General features: G+C 46.7%; 1 protein-coding gene across 1 annotated transcript in view; it reads right to left on the bottom strand.

Moving 5' to 3' along the window:
- LOC132832949 (tenascin-X-like) overlaps window positions 1-22,818 on the bottom strand; it is a 171,531-nt gene that overhangs the window by 42,807 nt on the left and 105,906 nt on the right. The window contains exons 41-55 of the mRNA XM_060851197.1: window positions 21,656-21,955; window positions 19,761-20,051; window positions 17,018-17,299; window positions 14,797-15,096; window positions 14,356-14,637; window positions 12,137-12,436; window positions 11,695-11,976; window positions 9,473-9,772; window positions 9,032-9,313; window positions 6,762-7,061; window positions 6,320-6,601; window positions 4,120-4,419; window positions 3,679-3,960; window positions 1,409-1,708; window positions 967-1,248 (exon numbers count right to left, since the gene is read on the bottom strand). Of these exons, the coding sequence (XP_060707180.1) occupies window positions 967-1,248; window positions 1,409-1,708; window positions 3,679-3,960; window positions 4,120-4,419; window positions 6,320-6,601; window positions 6,762-7,061; window positions 9,032-9,313; window positions 9,473-9,772; window positions 11,695-11,976; window positions 12,137-12,436; window positions 14,356-14,637; window positions 14,797-15,096; window positions 17,018-17,299; window positions 19,761-20,051; window positions 21,656-21,955 (4,365 nt within the window). The remainder of the gene's footprint in view (window positions 1-966; window positions 1,249-1,408; window positions 1,709-3,678; window positions 3,961-4,119; window positions 4,420-6,319; window positions 6,602-6,761; window positions 7,062-9,031; window positions 9,314-9,472; window positions 9,773-11,694; window positions 11,977-12,136; window positions 12,437-14,355; window positions 14,638-14,796; window positions 15,097-17,017; window positions 17,300-19,760; window positions 20,052-21,655; window positions 21,956-22,818) is intronic.

Genomic DNA, 22,818 nt, shown 5'->3' with positions numbered 1-22,818 from the left:
ATGCGTTCCATGTCAATGTGAGGTTAAAGATCGTGTGAAAACCCTTGAATATTTTAGAGACAACGTTCAAATCTATCCTGAGCATTCTCTGTTCTGAGGAGGACGGTTCTCGAGACTCACATCATCACTAACGTCCCTCTGTCCTGGGACAATTCTAGTCAATCTCCGCTGCTGCCTGTTAGAGGCCCTTTCTGTAGCCTACTCCCTAAAGGATAAAGAGATTGATAGAAAGGACAGGAAGGACATCTCTCCTCTCAGAACCGTGTTTGTGATGCCTGCTGTAGTGGAAGGACAAAGAGCAAAGTCACAGACACATCATCACTCGAGGGACCAATGGGGGATGTTCATCATTGCTCTGAGTGCAAGAGGCCAATGAAGAAAGGATGGCCAACTATGATGTGTCACAGAGTTGTCACGGCAGAATAATCAGTGCAGAGGTGTTCCAAATGAAGTCGTTGGGGATGTCCATGAATCACAAAGGTGAATCACATGAGGATATTTATACACAGCTCCTGAATTCAGGTGGATGCTATAAATATATCAGAAACCTGCACATCCCTGAAGGAAGAGACAAGACCAGAGTAGGGAGCGTCAGTGCTGCCCTGATGTGATAACAGGGCACCATTGCTTGGGTCTTTGTGTTGGTGTTTACACAAGTTCATGACAGTCCAGCCCACTGCCTCACTGACTGGAGTTACTTGTTTCACTGCAGTCACCAGCCCAGAGTGACCAACATCACCACAGCAAAATATATTGAGGTGCAAAGTGGAAGAGAGATGAGAGAGAAAGTGCTGGAAGCCTTTAGGAGGCTCAAGGGAGGAATGATCAATGAAAATATTTTCCCTCAGAAAGGTGTCCAGTCGAAATCAGGAAAATATTTTTCATTGAAGTTCAGCAGCAGCTCCATATGGAGAATGGGAATAATTGACTGGGAATTGTATTGGTCATTTGCTGAATGACAGGTACCTCTTGTGGTTATCACAGATGTTGACAGTGCTGTGCGCTGGCCTCTGGAAATCCCATAGACGGTGATGGTATATTTGGTGCTAGGCCTCAGGCCTGTGATGAGGTAGGAGCGGCGATGGGCCATCACTGTCACATTCTGCACACTCCGGGACCCCACGATTCTGTACTCAATCAGAAAGGAACCAAAGACCAACTCTGTTGTCCAGGAGACCCGCACAGATTGAGCCTTCACCGTAGAAACGGAAAGAGGGCTCAGTTTAACGGGCTTGACCACGGCCTTGTCTGTCAGGGATGGATGGGGAGAGGGAAGGTGGGAGGGCAGGAAAGAGAAACATATCACATTTTCCACAAGGGGTCAAACCGAAATGCAGGTCAACAATGTCAGAGAATCATCAAAGGAGGTCATTTAGAACAAAGTGTCTGTCAGGCTGAAGGGCAATACCTGTGGTCCTGGTGGAGGTGGTAAGCGGCCTGCTGCATTGGTCACCAGAGAGCCCGTAGACATTCAGCCTGTAGGTGGTGCTCGGCCTCAGGCCTGTGATGACAGCGGATCGACGGTCACTGGTTACCGGGAGCTCGCTCACATCCTCTGAGCCCTCAGGGCCGTATTCAATCAGGAAGGAATCATAGGATCTCTCCGTTTCCCAGGAGAGTTTCAGAGAGTCGGCCGTGACCTTAGACACGGAGACCTTGCCCAGATCCACCACCGGGAGCGGCCTCTGACCCTCTTTATCTGTGGAGGCTACAATTCAAAATGAAGACAATGATCATGGATCAGGCCCTGGTTCACTGCCCGAGGAGAATGATGGAGTGATTCTGGACAAGAAATGGTGGGAACACCGATCCCAGTGAAGGGACGGTGAAGAGACAGGAACATTCGATAACTGTTCTGAGGTTCTCCCCTCTCCCTCCCAACACAGTACTCACTCCAGCATTGACACAGCACTGAGCCCATTAAATATGCTTCGAACATCATTGGAGCTTCATGAAATACAAAGATTAATAGCACCTCGTTACCAGCCATTGCAGATTGTGAGAACAACAACAGCTTGCATTAATCTAGCACCATAACAGCAACGAAATAGCTATCTGAGTGATTTAGATGCCATTTGACACAGAGTCGAATATAGAGTTTTTAGGACAGGTGACTGTCGATTTGACCAAAGAGACAGAATTGAATAGGGGGCTGAAAGCAGGAAAGAGAGATCACAAGGTGTCATCACATTAAAGTCTAACAATATCCATTATTACCTTTAATAGGCCAGCTTCAGTCTCAGCACAGTGGGAACCTCTGTGACCTTTCTATCAGTGAACCAGGTAAACATTATACTCTGCATTCTGTTCTGTTACTCTGATGTACTGAGCTAAGTACGGATGATCAGTCTGTAGCGCACACAACACAATACTTTTCACTGAAGTTTGGGACATGTCACAATTGTAAATCAAATCAAGTCCTAATTTTACAGCTATTTGAAAAAAATTCTTTCTGTATTTAGTCTCTATTTAATCGATAAATACAAATCTCTGCCCTCAGATCAGTTAACGAATTAATTCTGAACTATTTCAGGAACAGTGATTGGTTAGAATTAACTCAATATATCTGTGTCAATTCTGTTGCATAGCAATTCCTATGGACTGTCTCCACCATCTATTACAGAGATCCTGACATATCTTTTCACTTCAGAGAATGACCCAGTTCTGTTGGGAAAAGCCTCCATTGAACTGGAGACATGAATTCTGTGTCAATGGGAGGTTATCAATGGGGTCAAAAACCTTGAAGAATTTAGAGACATTGTTCAATTCTTTCCTAAGTGTTCTCTGTTCTGAGGAAGACAGAGCTCGAGATTCTCATCATCACTAACCTTCCCCTGTCCTGGGACAATTCTAGTCAATCTCCTCTGTTGCCTCTCCAAGGCCCTTCCTGTAGCCTACTCCCTAAAGGATAAAGAGATTGATAAAAAGGACAGGAAGGACATCCATCCTCTCAGACCGTGTTTGCGATGCTTGCTGTAGTGGAAGGACAAAGAGCAAAGTCACAGACACATCTTCACTTGAGGGACCAATGGGGAATGTTCATCACTGCTCTGAGTGCAAGAGGCCAATGAAGAAAGGATGGCCAACTATGGTGTGTCACAGAGCTTTCACACTAGAATAAACAGCACAGAGGTGTTCAAGTTAAGTCAGTGGGGATGTCCATGATTCACAAAGATGAATCATAGGAGGATATTTATGCACAGCTCCTGAATTCAGGTGGATGTTATAAATATATCAAAAACCTGCACATCCCTGAAGGAAGAGACAAGACCAGATTCAGGAGCCTCAGTGCTGCCCGGATGTGATAATTGGGAACCATCGCTTGGGTCTGTGTGTTGGCGTTTACACAAGTTCACAACAGTCCAACCCACTGTTCCGTCCCTCCGTCACTGACTGGAGTTACTTGTTTCACTGCAATCACCAGCCCAGAGTAACCAACATCGCCATAGCAACCGATAAAATATATTGAGGTGCAAAGTGGAAGAAGGGTGAGAGGGAGAGTGCAGGAAGCCTTTAGGAGCCTTCAAGGAGGATTGGTCAATGAAAATATTTTCCCTCAGAAAGGTGTCCAGTCGAAATCAGGAAAATATTTTTCATTGAAGTTCAGCAGCAGCTCCAGATGGAGAATGGGAATAATTGACTGGGAATTCTATTGGCCATTTGCTGAACGACAGGTACCTCTTGTGGTTATCACAGATGTTGACAGTGCTGGGCGCTGGCCTCTGGAAATCCCATAGACGGTGACGGTATATTTGGTGCTAGGCCTCAGGCCTGTGATGAGGTAGGAGCGGCGATGGGCCATCACCGTCACATTCTGCACGCTCCGGGACCCCACGATTCTGTACTCGATCAGGAAAGAACCAAAGACCAAATCTGTCGTCCAGGAGACCCGCACAGAGTGCGCCGTCACCGTGGAAACGGAAAGAGGTCTCAGTTTAACAGGTTTGACCACGGCCTTGTCTGTCAGGGATGGACAGGGAGAGGGAAGGTGGGAGGGCAGGAAAGAGAAACATGTCAAATTTTAAACAGGGTCCAAACCGAAACCCAGGTCAACAATGTCAGAGAATCACCAGAGGAGGTCAATTAGAACAAAGTGTCTGTCAGGCTGAAGGGCAATACCTGTGGTCTTGGTGGAGGTGGTAAGCGGCCTGCTGCGTTGGTCACCAGAGAGCCCGTAGACATGCAGCCTGTAGGTGGTGCTCGGCCTCAGGCCTGTGATGACAGCGGATCGACGGTCACCGGTTACCAGGAGCTCGCTCACATCCTCTGAGCCCTCAGGGCCGTATTCAATCAGGAAGGAATCATAGGATCTCTCCGTTTCCCAGGAGAGTTTGAGGGAGTCGGCCGTGACCTTAGACACGGAGACCTTGCCCAGATCCACCACCGGGAGCGGCCTCTGACCCTCTTTATCTGTGGAGGCTACAATTCAAAATGAAGACAATGATCATGGATCAGGCCCTGGTTCACTGCCCGAGGAGAATGATGGAGTGATTCTGGACATGAAATGATGGGAATGGCCATCCCAGTGAAGAGACAGGAACACTCGATAACTGTTCCGAGGTTCTCCGCTCTCTCTCCCAACACAGAACTCACTCCAGCATTGACACAGCACTGAGCCCATTACAGATGCTTTGAACAGCACCGCAGATCCAAGAAACACAAGGTTTAATGGCACCTCATTATCAGCCAATGCAGGTTGTGACAACAATAACAACTTGCATTAATCTAGCACCATTAATGTAGTCAAACAACCATATGAGCATTTTGACAGAGATTTCAAGACAAGTGAGTATAAGATTCACCAATGAGACAGAATTGAAGAGGCGTCTTAAAGCAGGAAAGAGAGATCACAAGGTGTCATCACATTAAAATGTAACAATATCCATTATTACCTTTAATAGCCCAGCTTCAATCTCAGCACAGTGGGAATCTCTGTGACCTGTCTATCAGTGAACGAGGTAAATATTATATTCTGCATTCTGTTCCATTACCTGATGTACATATGTTTGGTACAATTAGACTGGATAGCACGCAAAGCAATACTTTTTCACTGCATTTTGGGACATGTCACAATTGTAAATCAAATCAAATCTTTGAGCGAAAATTGCTTCATTACGCGCCTCTATTTAACTGATTATTTTAAATCCCTGCACTCAGATCAGTTAACTCACTGATTCTGAACACTTTCGAGAAACAGAGAGTAGTTAGAATTGACTCAATGCATCTGTGTCAATTCTGTTTCAGAGCAATTCCGACAGACACTCTCCGCTATCTATTACCGAGAACCAGACCAATCACTCCACTTCAGTGAAAGACACAGTTCTGTTGGGAAAGCCTCTGTTGAACTGGAAATATGCGTTCCATGTCAATGTGAGGTTAAAGATCGTGTGAAAACCCTTGAATATTTTAGAGACAACGTTCAAATCTATCCTGAGCATTCTCTGTTCTGAGGAGGACGGTTCTCGAGACTCACATCATCACTAACGTCCCTCTGTCCTGGGACAATTCTAGTCAATCTCCGCTGCTGCCTGTTAGAGGCCCTTTCTGTAGCCTGCTCCCTAAAGGATAAAGAGATTGATAGAAAGGACAGGAAGGACATCTCTCCTCTCAGAACCGTGTTTGTGATGCCTGCTGTAGTGGAAGGACAAAGAGCAAAGTCACAGACACATCATCACTCGAGGGACCAATGGGGGATGTTCATCATTGCTCTGAGTGCAAGAGGCCAATGAAGAAAGGATGGCCAACTATGATGTGTCACAGAGTTGTCACGGCAGAATAATCAGTGCAGAGGTGTTCCAAATGAAGTCGTTGGGGATGTCCATGAATCACAAAGGTGAATCACATGAGGATATTTATACACAGCTCCTGAATTCAGGTGGATGCTATAAATATATCAGAAACCTGCACATCCCTGAAGGAAGAGACAAGACCAGAGTAGGGAGCGTCAGTGCTGCCCTGATGTGATAACAGGGCACCATTGCTTGGGTCTTTGTGTTGGTGTTTACACAAGTTCATGACAGTCCAGCCCACTGCCTCACTGACTGGAGTTACTTGTTTCACTGCAGTCACCAGCCCAGAGTGACCAACATCACCACAGCAAAATATATTGAGGTGCAAAGTGGAAGAGAGATGAGAGAGAAAGTGCTGGAAGCCTTTAGGAGGCTCAAGGGAGGAATGATCAATGAAAATATTTTCCCTCAGAAAGGTGTCCAGTCGAAATCAGGAAAATATTTTTCATTGAAGTTCAGCAGCAGCTCCATATGGAGAATGGGAATAATTGACTGGGAATTGTATTGGTCATTTGCTGAATGACAGGTACCTCTTGTGGTTATCACAGATGTTGACAGTGCTGTGCGCTGGCCTCTGGAAATCCCATAGACGGTGATGGTATATTTGGTGCTAGGCCTCAGGCCTGTGATGAGGTAGGAGCGGCGATGGGCCATCACTGTCACATTCTGCACACTCCGGGACCCCACGATTCTGTACTCAATCAGAAAGGAACCAAAGACCAACTCTGTTGTCCAGGAGACCCGCACAGATTGAGCCTTCACCGTAGAAACGGAAAGAGGGCTCAGTTTAACGGGCTTGACCACGGCCTTGTCTGTCAGGGATGGATGGGGAGAGGGAAGGTGGGAGGGCAGGAAAGAGAAACATATCACATTTTCCACAAGGGGTCAAACCGAAATGCAGGTCAACAATGTCAGAGAATCATCAAAGGAGGTCATTTAGAACAAAGTGTCTGTCAGGCTGAAGGGCAATACCTGTGGTCCTGGTGGAGGTGGTAAGCGGCCTGCTGCGTTGGTCACCAGAGAGCCCGTAGACATTCAGCCTGTAGGTGGTGCTCGGCCTCAGGCCTGTGATGACAGCGGATCGACGGTCACTGGTTACCGGGAGCTCGCTCACATCCTCTGAGCCCTCAGGGCCGTATTCAATCAGGAAGGAATCATAGGATCTCTCCGTTTCCCAGGAGAGTTTCAGAGAGTCGGCCGTGACCTTAGACACGGAGACCTTGCCCAGATCCACCACCGGGAGCGGCCTCTGACCCTCTTTATCTGTGGAGGCTACAATTCAAAATGAAGACAATGATCATGGATCAGGCCCTGGTTCACTGCCCGAGGAGAATGATGGAGTGATTCTGGACAAGAAATGGTGGGAACACCGATCCCAGTGAAGGGACGGTGAAGAGACAGGAACATTCGATAACTGTTCTGAGGTTCTCCCCTCTCCCTCCCAACACAGTACTCACTCCAGCATTGACACAGCACTGAGCCCATTAAATATGCTTCGAACATCATTGGAGCTTCATGAAATACAAAGATTAATAGCACCTCGTTACCAGCCATTGCAGATTGTGAGAACAACAACAGCTTGCATTAATCTAGCACCATAACAGCAACGAAATAGCTATCTGAGTGATTTAGATGCCATTTGACACAGAGTCGAATATAGAGTTTTTAGGACAGGTGACTGTCGATTTGACCAAAGAGACAGAATTGAATAGGGGGCTGAAAGCAGGAAAGAGAGATCACAAGGTGTCATCACATTAAAGTCTAACAATATCCATTATTACCTTTAATAGGCCAGCTTCAGTCTCAGCACAGTGGGAACCTCTGTGACCTTTCTATCAGTGAACCAGGTAAACATTATACTCTGCATTCTGTTCTGTTACTCTGATGTACTGAGCTAAGTACGGATGATCAGTCTGTAGCGCACACAACACAATACTTTTCACTGAAGTTTGGGACATGTCACAATTGTAAATCAAATCAAGTCCTAATTTTACAGCTATTTGAAAAAAATTCTTTCTGTATTTAGTCTCTATTTAATCGATAAATACAAATCTCTGCCCTCAGATCAGTTAACGAATTAATTCTGAACTATTTCAGGAACAGTGATTGGTTAGAATTAACTCAATATATCTGTGTCAATTCTGTTGCATAGCAATTCCTATGGACTGTCTCCACCATCTATTACAGAGATCCTGACATATCTTTTCACTTCAGAGAATGACCCAGTTCTGTTGGGAAAAGCCTCCATTGAACTGGAGACATGAATTCTGTGTCAATGGGAGGTTATCAATGGGGTCAAAAACCTTGAAGAATTTAGAGACATTGTTCAATTCTTTCCTAAGTGTTCTCTGTTCTGAGGAAGACAGAGCTCGAGATTCTCATCATCACTAACCTTCCCCTGTCCTGGGACAATTCTAGTCAATCTCCTCTGTTGCCTCTCCAAGGCCCTTCCTGTAGCCTACTCCCTAAAGGATAAAGAGATTGATAAAAAGGACAGGAAGGACATCCATCCTCTCAGACCGTGTTTGCGATGCTTGCTGTAGTGGAAGGACAAAGAGCAAAGTCACAGACACATCTTCACTTGAGGGACCAATGGGGAATGTTCATCACTGCTCTGAGTGCAAGAGGCCAATGAAGAAAGGATGGCCAACTATGGTGTGTCACAGAGCTTTCACACTAGAATAAACAGCACAGAGGTGTTCAAGTTAAGTCAGTGGGGATGTCCATGATTCACAAAGATGAATCATAGGAGGATATTTATGCACAGCTCCTGAATTCAGGTGGATGTTATAAATATATCAAAAACCTGCACATCCCTGAAGGAAGAGACAAGACCAGATTCAGGAGCCTCAGTGCTGCCCGGATGTGATAATTGGGAACCATCGCTTGGGTCTGTGTGTTGGCGTTTACACAAGTTCACAACAGTCCAACCCACTGTTCCGTCCCTCCGTCACTGACTGGAGTTACTTGTTTCACTGCAATCACCAGCCCAGAGTAACCAACATCGCCATAGCAACCGATAAAATATATTGAGGTGCAAAGTGGAAGAAGGGTGAGAGGGAGAGTGCAGGAAGCCTTTAGGAGCCTTCAAGGAGGATTGGTCAATGAAAATATTTTCCCTCAGAAAGGTGTCCAGTCGAAATCAGGAAAATATTTTTCATTGAAGTTCAGCAGCAGCTCCAGATGGAGAATGGGAATAATTGACTGGGAATTCTATTGGCCATTTGCTGAACGACAGGTACCTCTTGTGGTTATCACAGATGTTGACAGTGCTGTGCGCTGGCCTCTGGAAATCCCATAGACGGTGACGGTATATTTGGTGCTAGGCCTCAGGCCTGTGATGAGGTAGGAGCGGCGATGGGCCATCACCGTCACATTCTGCACGCTCCGGGACCCCACGATTCTGTACTCGATCAGGAAAGAACCAAAGACCAAATCTGTTGTCCAGGAGACCCGCACAGAGTGCGCCGTCACCGTGGAAACGGAAAGAGGTCTCAGTTTAACAGGTTTGACCACGGCCTTGTCTGTCAGGGATGGACGGGGAGAGGGAAGATGGGAGGGCAGGAAAGAGAAACATGTCAAATTTTCAACAGGCTTCACACCGAAACCCAGGTCAACAATGTCAAAGAATCACTAGAGGAGGTCATTTAGAACAAAGTGTCTGTCAGGCTGAGGGGTAATACCTGTGGTCTTGGAGGAAGTGGTAAGCGGCCTGCTGCGTTGGTCACCAGAGAGCCCGTAGACATGCAGCCTGTAGGTGGTGCTCGGCCTCAGGCCTGTGATGACAGCGGATCGATGGTCACCGGTTACCAGGAGCTTGCTCACATCCTCTGAGCCCTCAGGGCCGTATTCAATCAGGAAGGAATCATAGGATCTCTCCGTTTCCCAGGAGAGTTTGAGGGAGTCGGCCGTGACCTTAGACACAGAGACCTTGCCCAGATCCACCACCGTGAGCGGCCTCTGACCTTCTTTATCTGTGGAGGCTACAATTCAAAATGAAGACAATGATCATGGATCAGGCCCTGGTTCACAGCCCGAGGAGAATGATGGAGTGATTCAGGACAGGAAATGGTGGGAATGGCCATCTCACTGTGGGGATGGTGAAGAGTCAGGAACACTCTATAACTGTTCCGAGGCTCTCCCCTCCCTCTCCCAACACAGAACTCACTCCAGCATTGACACAGCACTGAGCCCATTAAAGATGCTCCGAACATCAATGGAGCTTCAAGAAATACAAAGATTAATGACACCTCATTATCAGCCAATGCAGATTTTCAGAATAATAACTTGCATTAATCCAGCACCATTAATGCAGGCAAACAGCCATATGAGCGTTTTGACACAGATTCAGTTACAGACATTTCAGGACAGGTGAGTATAAGATTCACCAAAGAGACAGAATTGAAGAGGGGTCTTAAAGCAGGAAAGAGAGATCACAAGGTTCCATCACATTAAAGTGTATCAATATCCATTATTACCTTTAATAGGCCAGCTTCAGTCTCAGCACAGTGGGAACCTCTGTGACCTGTCTATCAGTGAACCAGGTAAACATTACACTCTGCATTCTGTTCTAACACCCTGATGTACATATATATGGTAAGATTCGTCAAGATAACACGCAAAACAATACTTTTCACTGTATTTCGGGACACGTCACAGTTGTAAATCAAATCAAATCCTTGAGAGAAAATTGCTTCATTATGCAGCCTTTGATTATTTTAAATCCCTGAGCTCAAATCAGTTAACTCACTGATTCTGAACTCTTTTGTGAAACCGAGATTGGTTAGAATTGACTTAATGTGTCCGTGTGAATTCTGTTTCAGACCAATTCCTATGGACGCTCTCCGCTATCTGTTACCGAGAACCTGACCTATCATTCCACTTCAGAGAATGACCCAATTCTATTGGGAAAGCCGCTGTTCAACTGGAGATACACATTCTATGTCAATGTGAGGTTATACATCTTGTCAAAACCATTGAATATTTTAGAGACAACATTCAAATCTCTCCTGAGTGTTCTCTGTTCTGAGGAGGACGGTTCTCGAGACTCACATCATCACTAACGTTCCTCTGTCCTGGGACAATTCTAGTCAATCTCCTCTGCTGCCTGTTAAAGGCCCTTCCTGTAGCCTACTCCCTAAAGGATAAAGAGATTGATAGAAAGGACAGGAAGGACATCCATCCTCTCAGAACCATGTTTGTGATGCTTGCTGTAGTGAAAGGACAAAGAGCAAAGTCACAGACACATCATCACTCGAGGGACCAATGGGGAATGTTCATCATTGCCCTGAGTGGAAGAGGCCATTGAAGAAAGGATGGCCAACTATGATGTGTCACGGAGTTGTCACAGCAGAATAAACAGTGCAGAGGTATTGCAAGTCATTGGGGATGTCCATGATTCACAAAGATGAATCACATGAGGATATTTATACACAGCTCCTGAATGCAGGTGGATGCTATAAATATATCACAAACTTGCACATCTCTGAAGGAAGAGACAAGACCAGAGTAGGGAGCGTCAGTGCTGCCCTGATGTGATAACAGGGCACCATTGCTTGGATCTTTGTGTTGGTGTTTACACAAGTTCACGACAGTCCAGCCCACTGTCTGGCCGCTCACCCACTGACTAAAGTTACTTGTTTCACTGCAGTCACCAGCCCAGAGTGACCAACATCACCACAGCAACTGATAAAATATATTGAGGTGCAAAGTGGAAGAGAGGTGAGAGAGAAAGTGCTGGAAGCCTTTAGGATGCTCAAGGTAGGAATGGGCAATGAAAATATTTTCCCTCAGAAGGTGTCCAGTCGAAATCAGGAAAATACATTTCATTTCAGCAGCAGCTCCAGATGGAGAATGGGAATAATAGACTGGGAATTGTATTGGCCATTTGCTGAACGACAGGTACCTCTTGTGGTTATCACAGATGTTGACAGTGCTGTGCGCTGGCCTCTGGAAATCCCATAGACGGTGATGGTATATTTGGTGCTAGGCCTCAGACCTGTGATGAGGTAGGAGCGGCGATGAGCCATCACCGTCACATTCTGCACGCTCCGTGACCCCACGATTCTGTACTCGATGAGGAAGGAACCAAAGACCAGCTCTGTCGTCCAGGAGACCCGCACAGATTGAGCCGTCACCGAGGAAACGGAAAGAGGTCTCAGTTTAACGGGCTTGACCCCGGCCTTGTCTGTCAGGGATGGACGGGGAGAGGGAAGGTGGGAGGGCAGGAAAGAGAAACATGTCAAATTTTCCAGAGGGGGTCAAACCGAAACGCAGGTCAACAATGTCAGAGAATCATCAAAGGAGGTCATTTAGAACAAAGTGTCCCTCAGGCTGAGGGGTAATACCTGTGGTCTTGGTGGAGGTGGTAAGCGGCCTGCTGCTTTGGTCACCAGAGAGCCCGTAGACATGCAGCCTGTAGGTGGTGCTCGGCCTCAGGCCCGTGATGACAGCGGATCGACGGTCACCGGTTACCGGGAGCTCGCTCACATCCTCTGAGCCCTCAGGGCCGTATTCAATCAGGAAGGAATCATAGGATCTCTCCGTTTCCCAGGAGAGTTTGAGGGAGTCGGTCGTGACCTTAGACACTGAGACCTTGCCCAGATCCACCACCGTGTGCGGCCTCTGACCCTCTTTATCTGTGGAGGCTACAATTCAAAATGAAGACAATGATCATGGATCAGGCCCTGGTTCACTGCCCGAGGAGAATGACGGAGTGATTCTGGACAAGAAATGGTGGGAATGGCCATCCCAGTGAGGGGACAGTGAAGAGTCAGGAACACTCAATAACTGTTCCGAGGCTCTCCCGTCCCCCTCCCAGCACAGTACTCACTCCAGCATTGACACAGCACTGAGCCCATTAAAGATGCTTCGAACATCAATGGAGCTTCAAGAAATACAAAGATTAATGATACCTCATAATCAGCCAATGCAGATTGTCAGAATAATAACTTGCATTAATCCAGCACCATTAATGCAGGAAAACAGCCATATGAGCGTTTTGACACAGATTCAGTTACAGAGATTTCGGGACAGGTGAGTACAAGATTCACCAAAGATGCGGAATTGAAGAGGGGTCTTAAAGCAGGAAAGAGAGATCACAAGGTTCCATCACATCAAAGTGTAACAATATCCATTATTACCTTTACTAGGCCAGCTTCAGTCTCAGCACAGTGGGAACCTCTGTAACCTGTCTATCAGTGAACCAGGTAAACATTACACTCTGCATTCTGTTCTAATACCTTGATGTACGTATATATGGTAAGATTGGTCGAGATAACACGCAAAACAATACTTTTCACTGCATTTCGGGACACGTCACAGTTGTAAATCAAAACAAATCCTTGAGAGAAAATTGCTTCATTATGCAGCCTTTGATTATTTTAAATCCCTGAGCTCAAGTCAGTTAACTCACTGATTCTGAACTCTTTTGAGAAACCGAGATTGGTTAGAATTGACTTAATGTGTCCGTGTGAATTCTGTTTCAGACCAATTCCTATGGACGCTCTCCGCTATCTGTTACCAAGAACCTGACCTATCATTCCACTTCGGAGAATGACCCAATTCTATTGGGAAAGCCGCTGTTGAATTGGAGATATGTCAATGTGAGGTTATACATCAGGTCAAAACCATTTAAGATTGTAGAGACAACATTCAAATCTCTTCTGAACGTTCTCTGTTCTGAGGAGGACGGTTCTCGAGACTCACATCATCACTAACGTTCCTCTGTCCTGGGACGATTCTAGTCAATCTCCTCTGCTGCCTGTTAATGACCCTTCCTGTAGCCTGCTCCCTAAAGGATAAAGAGATTGATAGAAAGGACAGGAAGGACATCCATCCTCTCAGAACCATGTTTGTGATGCCTGCAGTAGTGAAAGGACAAAGAGCAAAGTCACAGACACATCATCACTCGAGGGACCAATGGGGGATGTTCATCATTGCCCTGAGTGGAAGAGGCCATTGAAGAAAGGATGGCCAACTATGATGTGTCACGGAGTTGTCACAGCAGAATAAACAGTGCAGAGGTATTGCAAGTCATTGGGGATGTCCATGATTCACAAAGATGAATCACATGAGGATATTTATACACAGCTCCTGAATGCAGGTGGATGCTATAAATATATCACAAACTTGCACATCTCTGAAGGAAGAGACAAGACCAGAGTAGGGAGCGTCAGTGCTGCCCTGATGTGATAACAGGGCACCATTGCTTGGGTCTTTGTGTTGGTGTTTACACAAGTTCACGACAGTCCAGCCCACTGTCTGGCCGCTCCCCCACTGACTGAAGTTACTTGTTTCACTGCAGTCACCAGCCCAGAGTGACCAACATCACCACAGCAACTGATAAAATATATTGAGGTGCAAAGTGGAAGAGAGATGAGAGAGAAAGTGCTGGAAGCCTTTAGGATGCTCAAGGTAGGAATGGTCAATGAAAATATTTTCCCTCAGAAAGGTGTCCAGTCAAAATCAGGAAAATATTTTTCATTGAAGTTCAGCAGCAGCTCCAGATGGAGAATGGGAATAATACACTGGGAATTCTATTGGCCATTTGCTGAATGATCGGTACCTCTTGTGGTTATCACAGATGTTGACAGTGCTGTGCGCTGGCCTCTGGAAATCCCATAGACGGTGACAGTATATTTGGTGCTAGGCCTCAGGCCTGTGATGAGGTAGGAGCGGCGATGGGCCATCACCGTCACATTCTGCACGCTCCGGGACCCCACGATTCTGTACTCGATGAGGAAGGAACCAAAGACCAGCTCTGTCGTCCAGGAGACCCGCACAGAGTGAGCCGTCACCGAGGAAACGGAAAGAGGTCTAAGTTTAACAGGTTTGACCACGGCCTTGTCTGTCAGGGATGGATGGGGAGAGGGAAGGTGGGAGGGCGGAAAGAGAAACATGTCAAATTTTCCACAAGGAGTCAAACCGAAACCCAGGTCAACAATGTCAGAGAATCATCAAAGGAGGTCAATTAGAACAAAGTGTCTCTCAGGCTGAGGGGTAATACCTGTGGTCTTGGTGGAGGTGGTAAGCGGCCTGCTGCGTTGGTCACCAGAGAGCCCGTAGACATGCAGCCTGTAGGTGGTGCTCGGCTTCAGGCCCGTGATGACAGCGGATCGACGGTCACCGGTTACCGGGAGCTCACTCACATCCTCTGAGCCCTCAGGGCCGTATTCAATCAGGAAGGAATCATAGGATCTCTCCGTTTCCCAGGAGAGTTTGAGGGAGTCGGCCGTGACCTTAGACACTGAGACCTTGCCCAGATCCACCACCGGGAGCGGCCTCTGACCCTCTTTATCTGTGGAGGCTACAATTCAAAATGAAGACAATGATCATGGATCAGGCCCTGGTTCACTGCCCGAGGAGAATGACGGAGTGATTCTGGACCAGACGTGGTGGGAATGGCCATCCCAGTGAGGGGACGGTGAAGAGTCAGGAACACTCAATAACTGTTCCGAGGCTCTCCCCTCCCCCTCCCAACACAGAACTCACTCCAGCATTGACACAGCACTGAGCCCATTGAAGATGCTCCGAACATCAATGGAGCTTCAAGAAATACAAAGATTAATGACACCTCATTATCAGCCAATGCAGATTTTCAGAATAATAACTTGCATTAATCCAGCACCATTAATGCAGGCAAACAGCCATATGAGCGTTTTGACACAGATTCAGTTACAGACATTTCAGGACAGGTGAGTATAAGATTCACCAAAGAGACAGAATTGAAGAGGGGTCTTAAAGCAGGAAAGAGAGATCACAAGGTTCCATCACATTAAAGTGTATCAATATCCATTATTACCTTTAATAGGCCAGCTTCAGTCTCAGCACAGTGGGAACCTCTGTGACCTGTCTATCAGTGAACCAGGTAAACATTACACTCTGCATTCTGTTCTATTCCCCTGATATACGTATGTATGGTATGATTCGTCAGGATAACACGCAAAACAATACTTTTCACTGCATTTCGGGACACGTCACAGTTGTAAATCAAATCAAAACTTGAGAGAAAATTGCTTCATTATGTAGCCTTTGATTATTTTAAATCCTTGAGCTCAAATCAGTTAACTCACTGATTCTGAACTCTTTCAAGAAACCCAGATTGGTTAGAATTGACTTAATGTATCCGTGTGAATTCTGTTTCAGACCAATTCCTATGGACGCTCTCCGCTATCTATTACCGAGAACCTGACCTATCATTCCACTTCAGAGAATGACCCAATTCTGTTGGAAAAGCCGCTGTTGAACTGGAGATATGTCAATGTGAGGTTATACATTAGCTCAAAACCATTGAAGATTGTAGAGACAACATTCAAATCTCTTCTGAACGTTCTCTGTTCTGTGGAGGACGGTTCTCGAGACTCACATCATCACTAACGTTCCTCTGTCCTGGGACAATTCTAGTCAATCTCCTCTGCTGCCTGTTAAAGGCCCTTCCTGTAGCCTACTCCCTAAAGGATAAAGAGATTGATAGAAAGGACAGGAAGGATATCCCTCCTCTCAGACCATGTTTGTGATGCCTGCTGTAGTGGAATGACAAAGAGCAAAGTCACAGATACATCATTATTCCACTGATGAATGAAGGATGTCCATCATTGCTCTGAGTGGAAGAGGCCAATGTAGAAATGTTGGCCAACTTTGATGTGTCACAGAGTTTTCACAGCAGAATAGACAGCGCAGATGTGTTCAAGTAAAGTCATTGGGGATGTACATGGTTCACAAAGGTGAATCACAGGAGGATATTTATACACAGCCCCAGAATGCGGGTGGATGGTATAAATATGTCAGAGACCTGCACTTCCATGAAGGAAGAGACAAGACCAGAGTGGGGAGCCTCAGTGCTGCCTTGATGTGATAACTGGGCACCATCGCTTGGGTCTTTGTGTTGGTGTTTACACAACAACCTGATGGCCCCGCCCAATGTCCAGCACCTCCCCCACTGACTGGAGTTACTTGTTTCACTGCAGTCACCAACCCAGAGTGACTACCATCACCATAGCAACTGATAAAATATACTGAGGTGCAAAGTGGAAGAGAGATAAGAGAGAAAGTGCTGGAAGCCTTTAAGCACCTCGAGAGGTGAATGGTCAATGAAAATATTTTCCCTCAGAAAGGTGTCCAGTCGAAATGAGGAAAATATTTTTCGCCGAAGTTCAGCAGCAGCTCCAGATGGAGAATGGGAATAATTGACTGGGAATTCTATTGGCTATTTGCTGAACGACAGGTACCTCTTGTGGTTATCACAGATGTTGACAGTGCTGTGCGCTGGCCTCTTGAAATCCCATAGACGGTGACGGTATATTTGGTGCTAGGCCTCAGGCCTGTGATGAGGTAGGAGCGGCGATGAGCCATCACCGTCACATTCTGCACGCTCCGGGACCCCACGATTCTGTACTCGATCAGGAAAGAACGAAAGACCAAATCTGTCGTCCAGGAGACCCGCACAGAGTGAGCCGCCACCGTGGAAACGGAAAGAGGTCTCAGTTTAACGGGTTTGACTACGGCCTTGTCTGTCAGGGATGGACACAGTGAGGGAGAGAACAAAATGTCAAATCACGAGCATGGGGTCACACCAGAACCAGGTCAACAACATCAGAAAAACGCCAGAAGCAAACCATTCAGCCAAAATGCATCCCTTCAATTAGAATCGATTCTGTGTGACTCCCTGCCTAGTCTGGAAGTGATTCCCTGATATTCAAATCCATCTCCTTCACTGCAACACTCTGAGCTGAACTGAAGCTTACAAATGATCTCCTTACAGTCACAGCATTCCAACAGATAGTACGATCAGCAAAGTTTGAAATCTTTTACTCGATATAACTATAACACACACACAGCGATTCCCCTCTTCGTGTTTTGAGGTTTCACATTAGCTCCTTCCACCCAACATGGACTGGGTGATGGTGTTTTTGCAGTTGTATGGTTAAAATGGGAAAGAAAGATTTTGGAAACTAAATCAGAAATTTATGGAAAAACTGAGTTAATATTTCAGATCAACTGATCCTTCGTCTGAACTGGGTTTGTCTTGCAATTCCTGATTTTATTTCTGATTTCCAGCATCAGCAGTTCTTTGGCTTTTTTTTTGTTTAAAGATGTGGTTTGGATTTGACCCCTGACTCTGCTGCCACCTCACATTGTCCGGTCTGTGAAGTGACAATCCTCCACTGTTTAAGCCGACAAACCCAAAATCCTGAGGTTCACAGCCTGGTTACTGCGTGTTTACTGTGGCTCCGAGAATGAGGCATTTGACAGCAACAGCGGGTCTGCATTTATGTAGCACCTGCAACCTCAGGACATCAACTGGGACTCCCAGGGAATATTTTGATGGAGTACCCGCAATATTGTCCAGGTTGCATGGGAATGTTTGCCAGGACTCAAGGAAATCTGGAACGTTTGAGCAGGCATTGGGAATATCGGAATATCGGAAGACGCACAAAAGCACATGTTGACACACACACATATGGACACACACACACACACACACACACACGGACACACACACACACAGACACACACACACGGACACCTGCTCCAACTGAACAACACCCAGTGGAGCACATCTCTCCTGATGAGTTATTGGAAGCAGACCCTGATTGACAGTATGGGATGGGCAGATGGAACATTTGCTGCATAGCTGGTTTTGCCAGCTGACATATTGCTGTGCATCCCAGAACGATTCAATTGTGCTGAACAGAAAGAAAGAACCATTCGTCCTATCAAGTACACGCAGCCCGTTTGAAGAGGAAGCCCACTTCCCTTTGTGTTTCCCTCCTCAGGTTCCCACACCCACTGCTCCCTCACTGTGAAGAGCCTCTCCAGAAACCCAGATTGCTGTGGAGGGAACAAAAGATGAAGTTTGTCCTAACTTTGACTCAATTATTTCTTTTTATAATTCCTCTAATTAAAATGGTACCAAATTGTGGCGACTTCTACACATCTTACTCGAAAGGCACCTGACAATAAATTGCTATGGTATTCTATTCTAAATGCTGGTTGCTATCCAGCGATGCCCACATCCTGTGAAACAATAAATGGTGTCTCCTCAGCTACAGCTCAGGTTCACCAATGTTGAGTTTGAACATTTCGAGTCACCAGTGGCATTTTTGTCAATTGTGTGACATTCCTCGGTCCTTGCAGTTTCCACACTGTCAGTTAACAGAGATCATCAAGTTCTCAATATAAGGGGCTTAATGTACACGGACAGATCAGCAGCACCACTCCAATATTCCAACAGATCAAATTCAGACCTACACGGAGGAGGAACAGCATTCCCAGCTGATTCTCCATCAGCTGAGCCAAACAGCTGGAAAAAGTGTTGGGAATTTAATGCCGTTGCAGTATTCCCAGAGACGCTTCCTGTTCAGGCACACACACACCCCACATTCTAATAGCTGCAGACACTACAAAGGAAAGTGATGGGAAATCCACCATTTTGCTTTGTTTGAGGGGGAGGAAGAGCTTGCAGTGAAACACTGGGACATTGCGGACATTGCAGGTTCCAGAACGTTCACTGAATAACCCCTGAGCCCCTCACACATTGGCCAACCCGAATTATTCCAGGAGAAAGCAGAGAGGATCGGGGTCTACCTCGAGGTAGATTGTTGGCCAAGTGTATTCCTGAGAATGAGAGAGTAGATTCACAGGGATTACTTTACCCAATGAATACAGACAAAAGCACAAAGACAAAGGCACCCAAGGTTTTCTGAGCAGGGACTATGCTTGCCAGTAAACCCCTCATGTCTCACGAAGGTTTAAGGAGCATTGATGTGAGTGAGGACAAATATTTCCTCAGTTCCAAATTCTGTTTTTCTGTTGTAGCCGGACCATGTTCCATGAGAAACATGGGTCAAGATTTTCAGGACTGGTAAAGCATAACCAACAACAGCTCAATGACATGACACCCCCTTCCTGCAAAGGCTCTACAAAAGGCTTTCAAAGGAAAACAAACAATTTGCTTCCTGCAACAAATACCTGTGGTGGTCACTACGCTGGTCAGTGGCTTTGTGCGCTGGCCCTTAGCGACCCCATAGAGACGGACAGTGTAGACGGTGGTAGGCCTCAGGCCTTTGATGGAGGTGGACCTTTGGTCCCCGGTCATGGTCAGGTTGTACACTCCCCGGGGCTCCGAGGTGCTGTACTCTATCAGAAAGGAATCGAAGCCCTCGCTCGCTGTCCAGGAGAGTTTGAAGGACTGAGCCGTGATGTGAGAGACAGAAAGGTCGCCAAGTTTACTTGGCTTCACAGTGTCTTTAGCTGCGGTGGCTAGGAAAGGGGAAAAAAAAACATCAGTAGGTGACTGCAGGAAAAGGTTGGGCTTATACATGTTAGATCCTTGTCAGAGCGACATACATGAACCAATCCTGGAATTTATAAATTCAATCAGTTAGTTCAGCTCATGCGATATATTGCCACAGTAACCAATAACTGAGGGAGGTAATTGAGGGGATCAGAGGGAGGGAGTTGAGGAGGACAGAGAGAGGAAGTTGGGAGGATCAGAGAGGGAATTGAGGGAGTAAGGGAAAGAGACAGAGGGAGCGGGTTGAGGAGGATCGAGGGAGGGAATTGAGGGAGGCAGAGGGAGGGAGACAGAGGGAGTGGGTTGAGGGGGACAGAAGGAGGGAGTTGAGGGGGACAGAGGAGAGTATTGAGGGTGGAAGAGGAAAGGAATTGAGAGGATCAGAGGGAGGGGGTTGAGGGGGACAGAAGGAGGGAGACGGAGGGAGGGAATTGAGGGAGACAGTGGGAGGGAAATGAGGGGGACAGAGGGAGGGAGTTTAGGAGGACTGAGGGAGGCAAAGGGAAGGAGTTGAGTGGGATAGAGGGAAGGAATTGAGGGGGTCAAAGCGAGTGAGTTGAGGGAAAAGAGGGAGGGAGTTGAGGGGATGTTTTGGAGGAAGCATGGCATGACTAGCTCATTGAAGATAAGCTCACGGTGTGAAACGTTCTGCTGTCCTGCCAGACTCCGTGAGATTTGCTGCAGGTTAATCCACGGTGTCACTGGAGAACTTCCATTGGTGGAAAATCTTTACAGGAAATGCCCCCATTTCTACACAGTCCACGCTGGGTCATTCAGAGCAAAACTGTTGGCTGGTTATTTATTTCTGATCATTGGTTATTACATTCTGGGAATGAGAAATGGATTGGCAATTAACCAGTCAGGCTAACGTGGGACGAGTTCGCTTTCTGATTAGCTGCAGGAAGAGACAGGGCAGGCGGCCAATGGCAGGACAGTTCTAAGCTGGAAAGGCCCCAGAGATGGTGACTGTCCCGGGAAACATCTGGGAACTGAGAGCCTGGACAAAGAGCTGGAATTCCCAGCTGTGGCTCCCTCTGGAATCAGACTGAAGAGGCTAAGGAGGTCAGCGCTTCCACACCAGAGACTCAGGAACAGTGTGAAGGCCGAAGGATGTATTGCTGTACTGAGGGAATGCCTCAGTGCCAGATGGAGTGTCTCCCAGTTGGGATATTATGTTTGGGACTTTCACCTGCTTGCTCAGGATCTATGAGATGGGGTGGTGAGGGATTTGGAAACGACGAGGAGGATGTCAAATTGAGGCGTTGCTGGGCTGGGAGCCGCTCGATGATTGACGTGAGGACAGACGCTCAGGCACACTCACGTCGTCATTGGGAAGATGGAAGGTTAATGAGGTGGTTGGTGACCAGTATAGATTTTGCACTTTTTGCTCTCCTTGGCTCAGCTGCAGAATAAAGTGACAGTGTGAATCCATATTCCACGTGGTGACGAAACGCCATTCTGAAATGGCAGATGTTGTCATGGAAACATCATGAGGCTGTGGAAGGAAATGTGGCTTATGACAAAAACATTTCGCTGTAAAAAGACAGTTACACAGTTTCAGCAGAAATACCTGTAGTCTTGGCGGAGGTGGTCAGTGGTCTGCTGCGTTGGTCACCAGAGAGCCCGTAGACACGGAGCCTGTAGGTGGTGCTAGGCCTCAGGCCTGTGATGACAGCGGATCGACGGTCACCGGTTACCGGGATCTCGCTTACATCTTCCAAGCCCTCAGGGCCGTACTCGATGAGGAAGGAATCATAGGATCTCTCCGTTTCCCAGGAGAGTTTGAGGGAGTCGGCCGTGACCTTAGACACTGAGACCTTGCCCAGATCCACCACCGGGAGTGGCTTCTGACCCTCTTTATCTGTGGAGGCTGCAATTCAAAATAATCATGGATCAGGCCCTGGTTCACAGCCCGAGGGGAATGATGGAGTGATTCTGGACAAGAAATGGTGGGAACGCCAATCCCTGTGAGAGGATAGTGAAAAAAAAAGGAACACTGGAAAGAGATACACCCTCATATCATGTCACGAGTTAAACACTGCTGTAAGGTTTACATCTACTAGCTATCACCCTGGGGGGGTTATCTGTATAAAATTAGCTTTGCTAAAGATCACAGTTTGTTGAGTGAGAGTAGAGATCCACATCCAGCAGTCCCTGTGTCCCTGTAATGGGTTTAAAGAATCATCACAATTAAAATGAACCAGGTACAAAACATTGGGTTCAATGAACCGCTGAGTGTGGATGGTGTGGAGAGAAACAGAGTGAGAAAGAGAGAGAGCTTCAAACTATTTTGAAAGAAGGTCAAATGGTAGTCACTGCTGTTAGCAAATCAAGTCACATATCTCCAGCCTCTGTCTCATCATACCAGTGAGACTGTCTTGAAATCAAAGTGATGATTGTTTTATTGAAACCATTACCCCAGCACAGTTTCCAAGCAGCACTCCCACATTTGGATTTACATTGGGGTCCCTGATTATTAACTAGTTAACCAGAGAAAAGAAAGTTCCAGGAACTCATCTCGCAGCTTCAGGCCAGTTCATTTTCTTTCTAAACTGCTTCTAACTTACAGATTAGTGGAAGGTTAGAGAAACATTTGTAAGAACAGTGTACAGTGGCTCAGTGGTTAGCACAGTCGCCTCACAGTGCTAGGGACCTGGGTTTGATTCCCACCTCGGGCAACTGTCTGTGTGGACTTTGAACATTCTCCCCGTGTCTGCGTGGGTTTCCTCCCAT

Source organism: Hemiscyllium ocellatum, chromosome 35 (assembly GCF_020745735.1).
Source record: "Hemiscyllium ocellatum isolate sHemOce1 chromosome 35, sHemOce1.pat.X.cur, whole genome shotgun sequence".
NCBI classification, from domain to species: domain Eukaryota; kingdom Metazoa; phylum Chordata; class Chondrichthyes; order Orectolobiformes; family Hemiscylliidae; genus Hemiscyllium; species Hemiscyllium ocellatum.
Note: the sequence above shows the minus strand (reverse complement) of the source record. Positions and strands in the feature narration are given on the sequence as shown.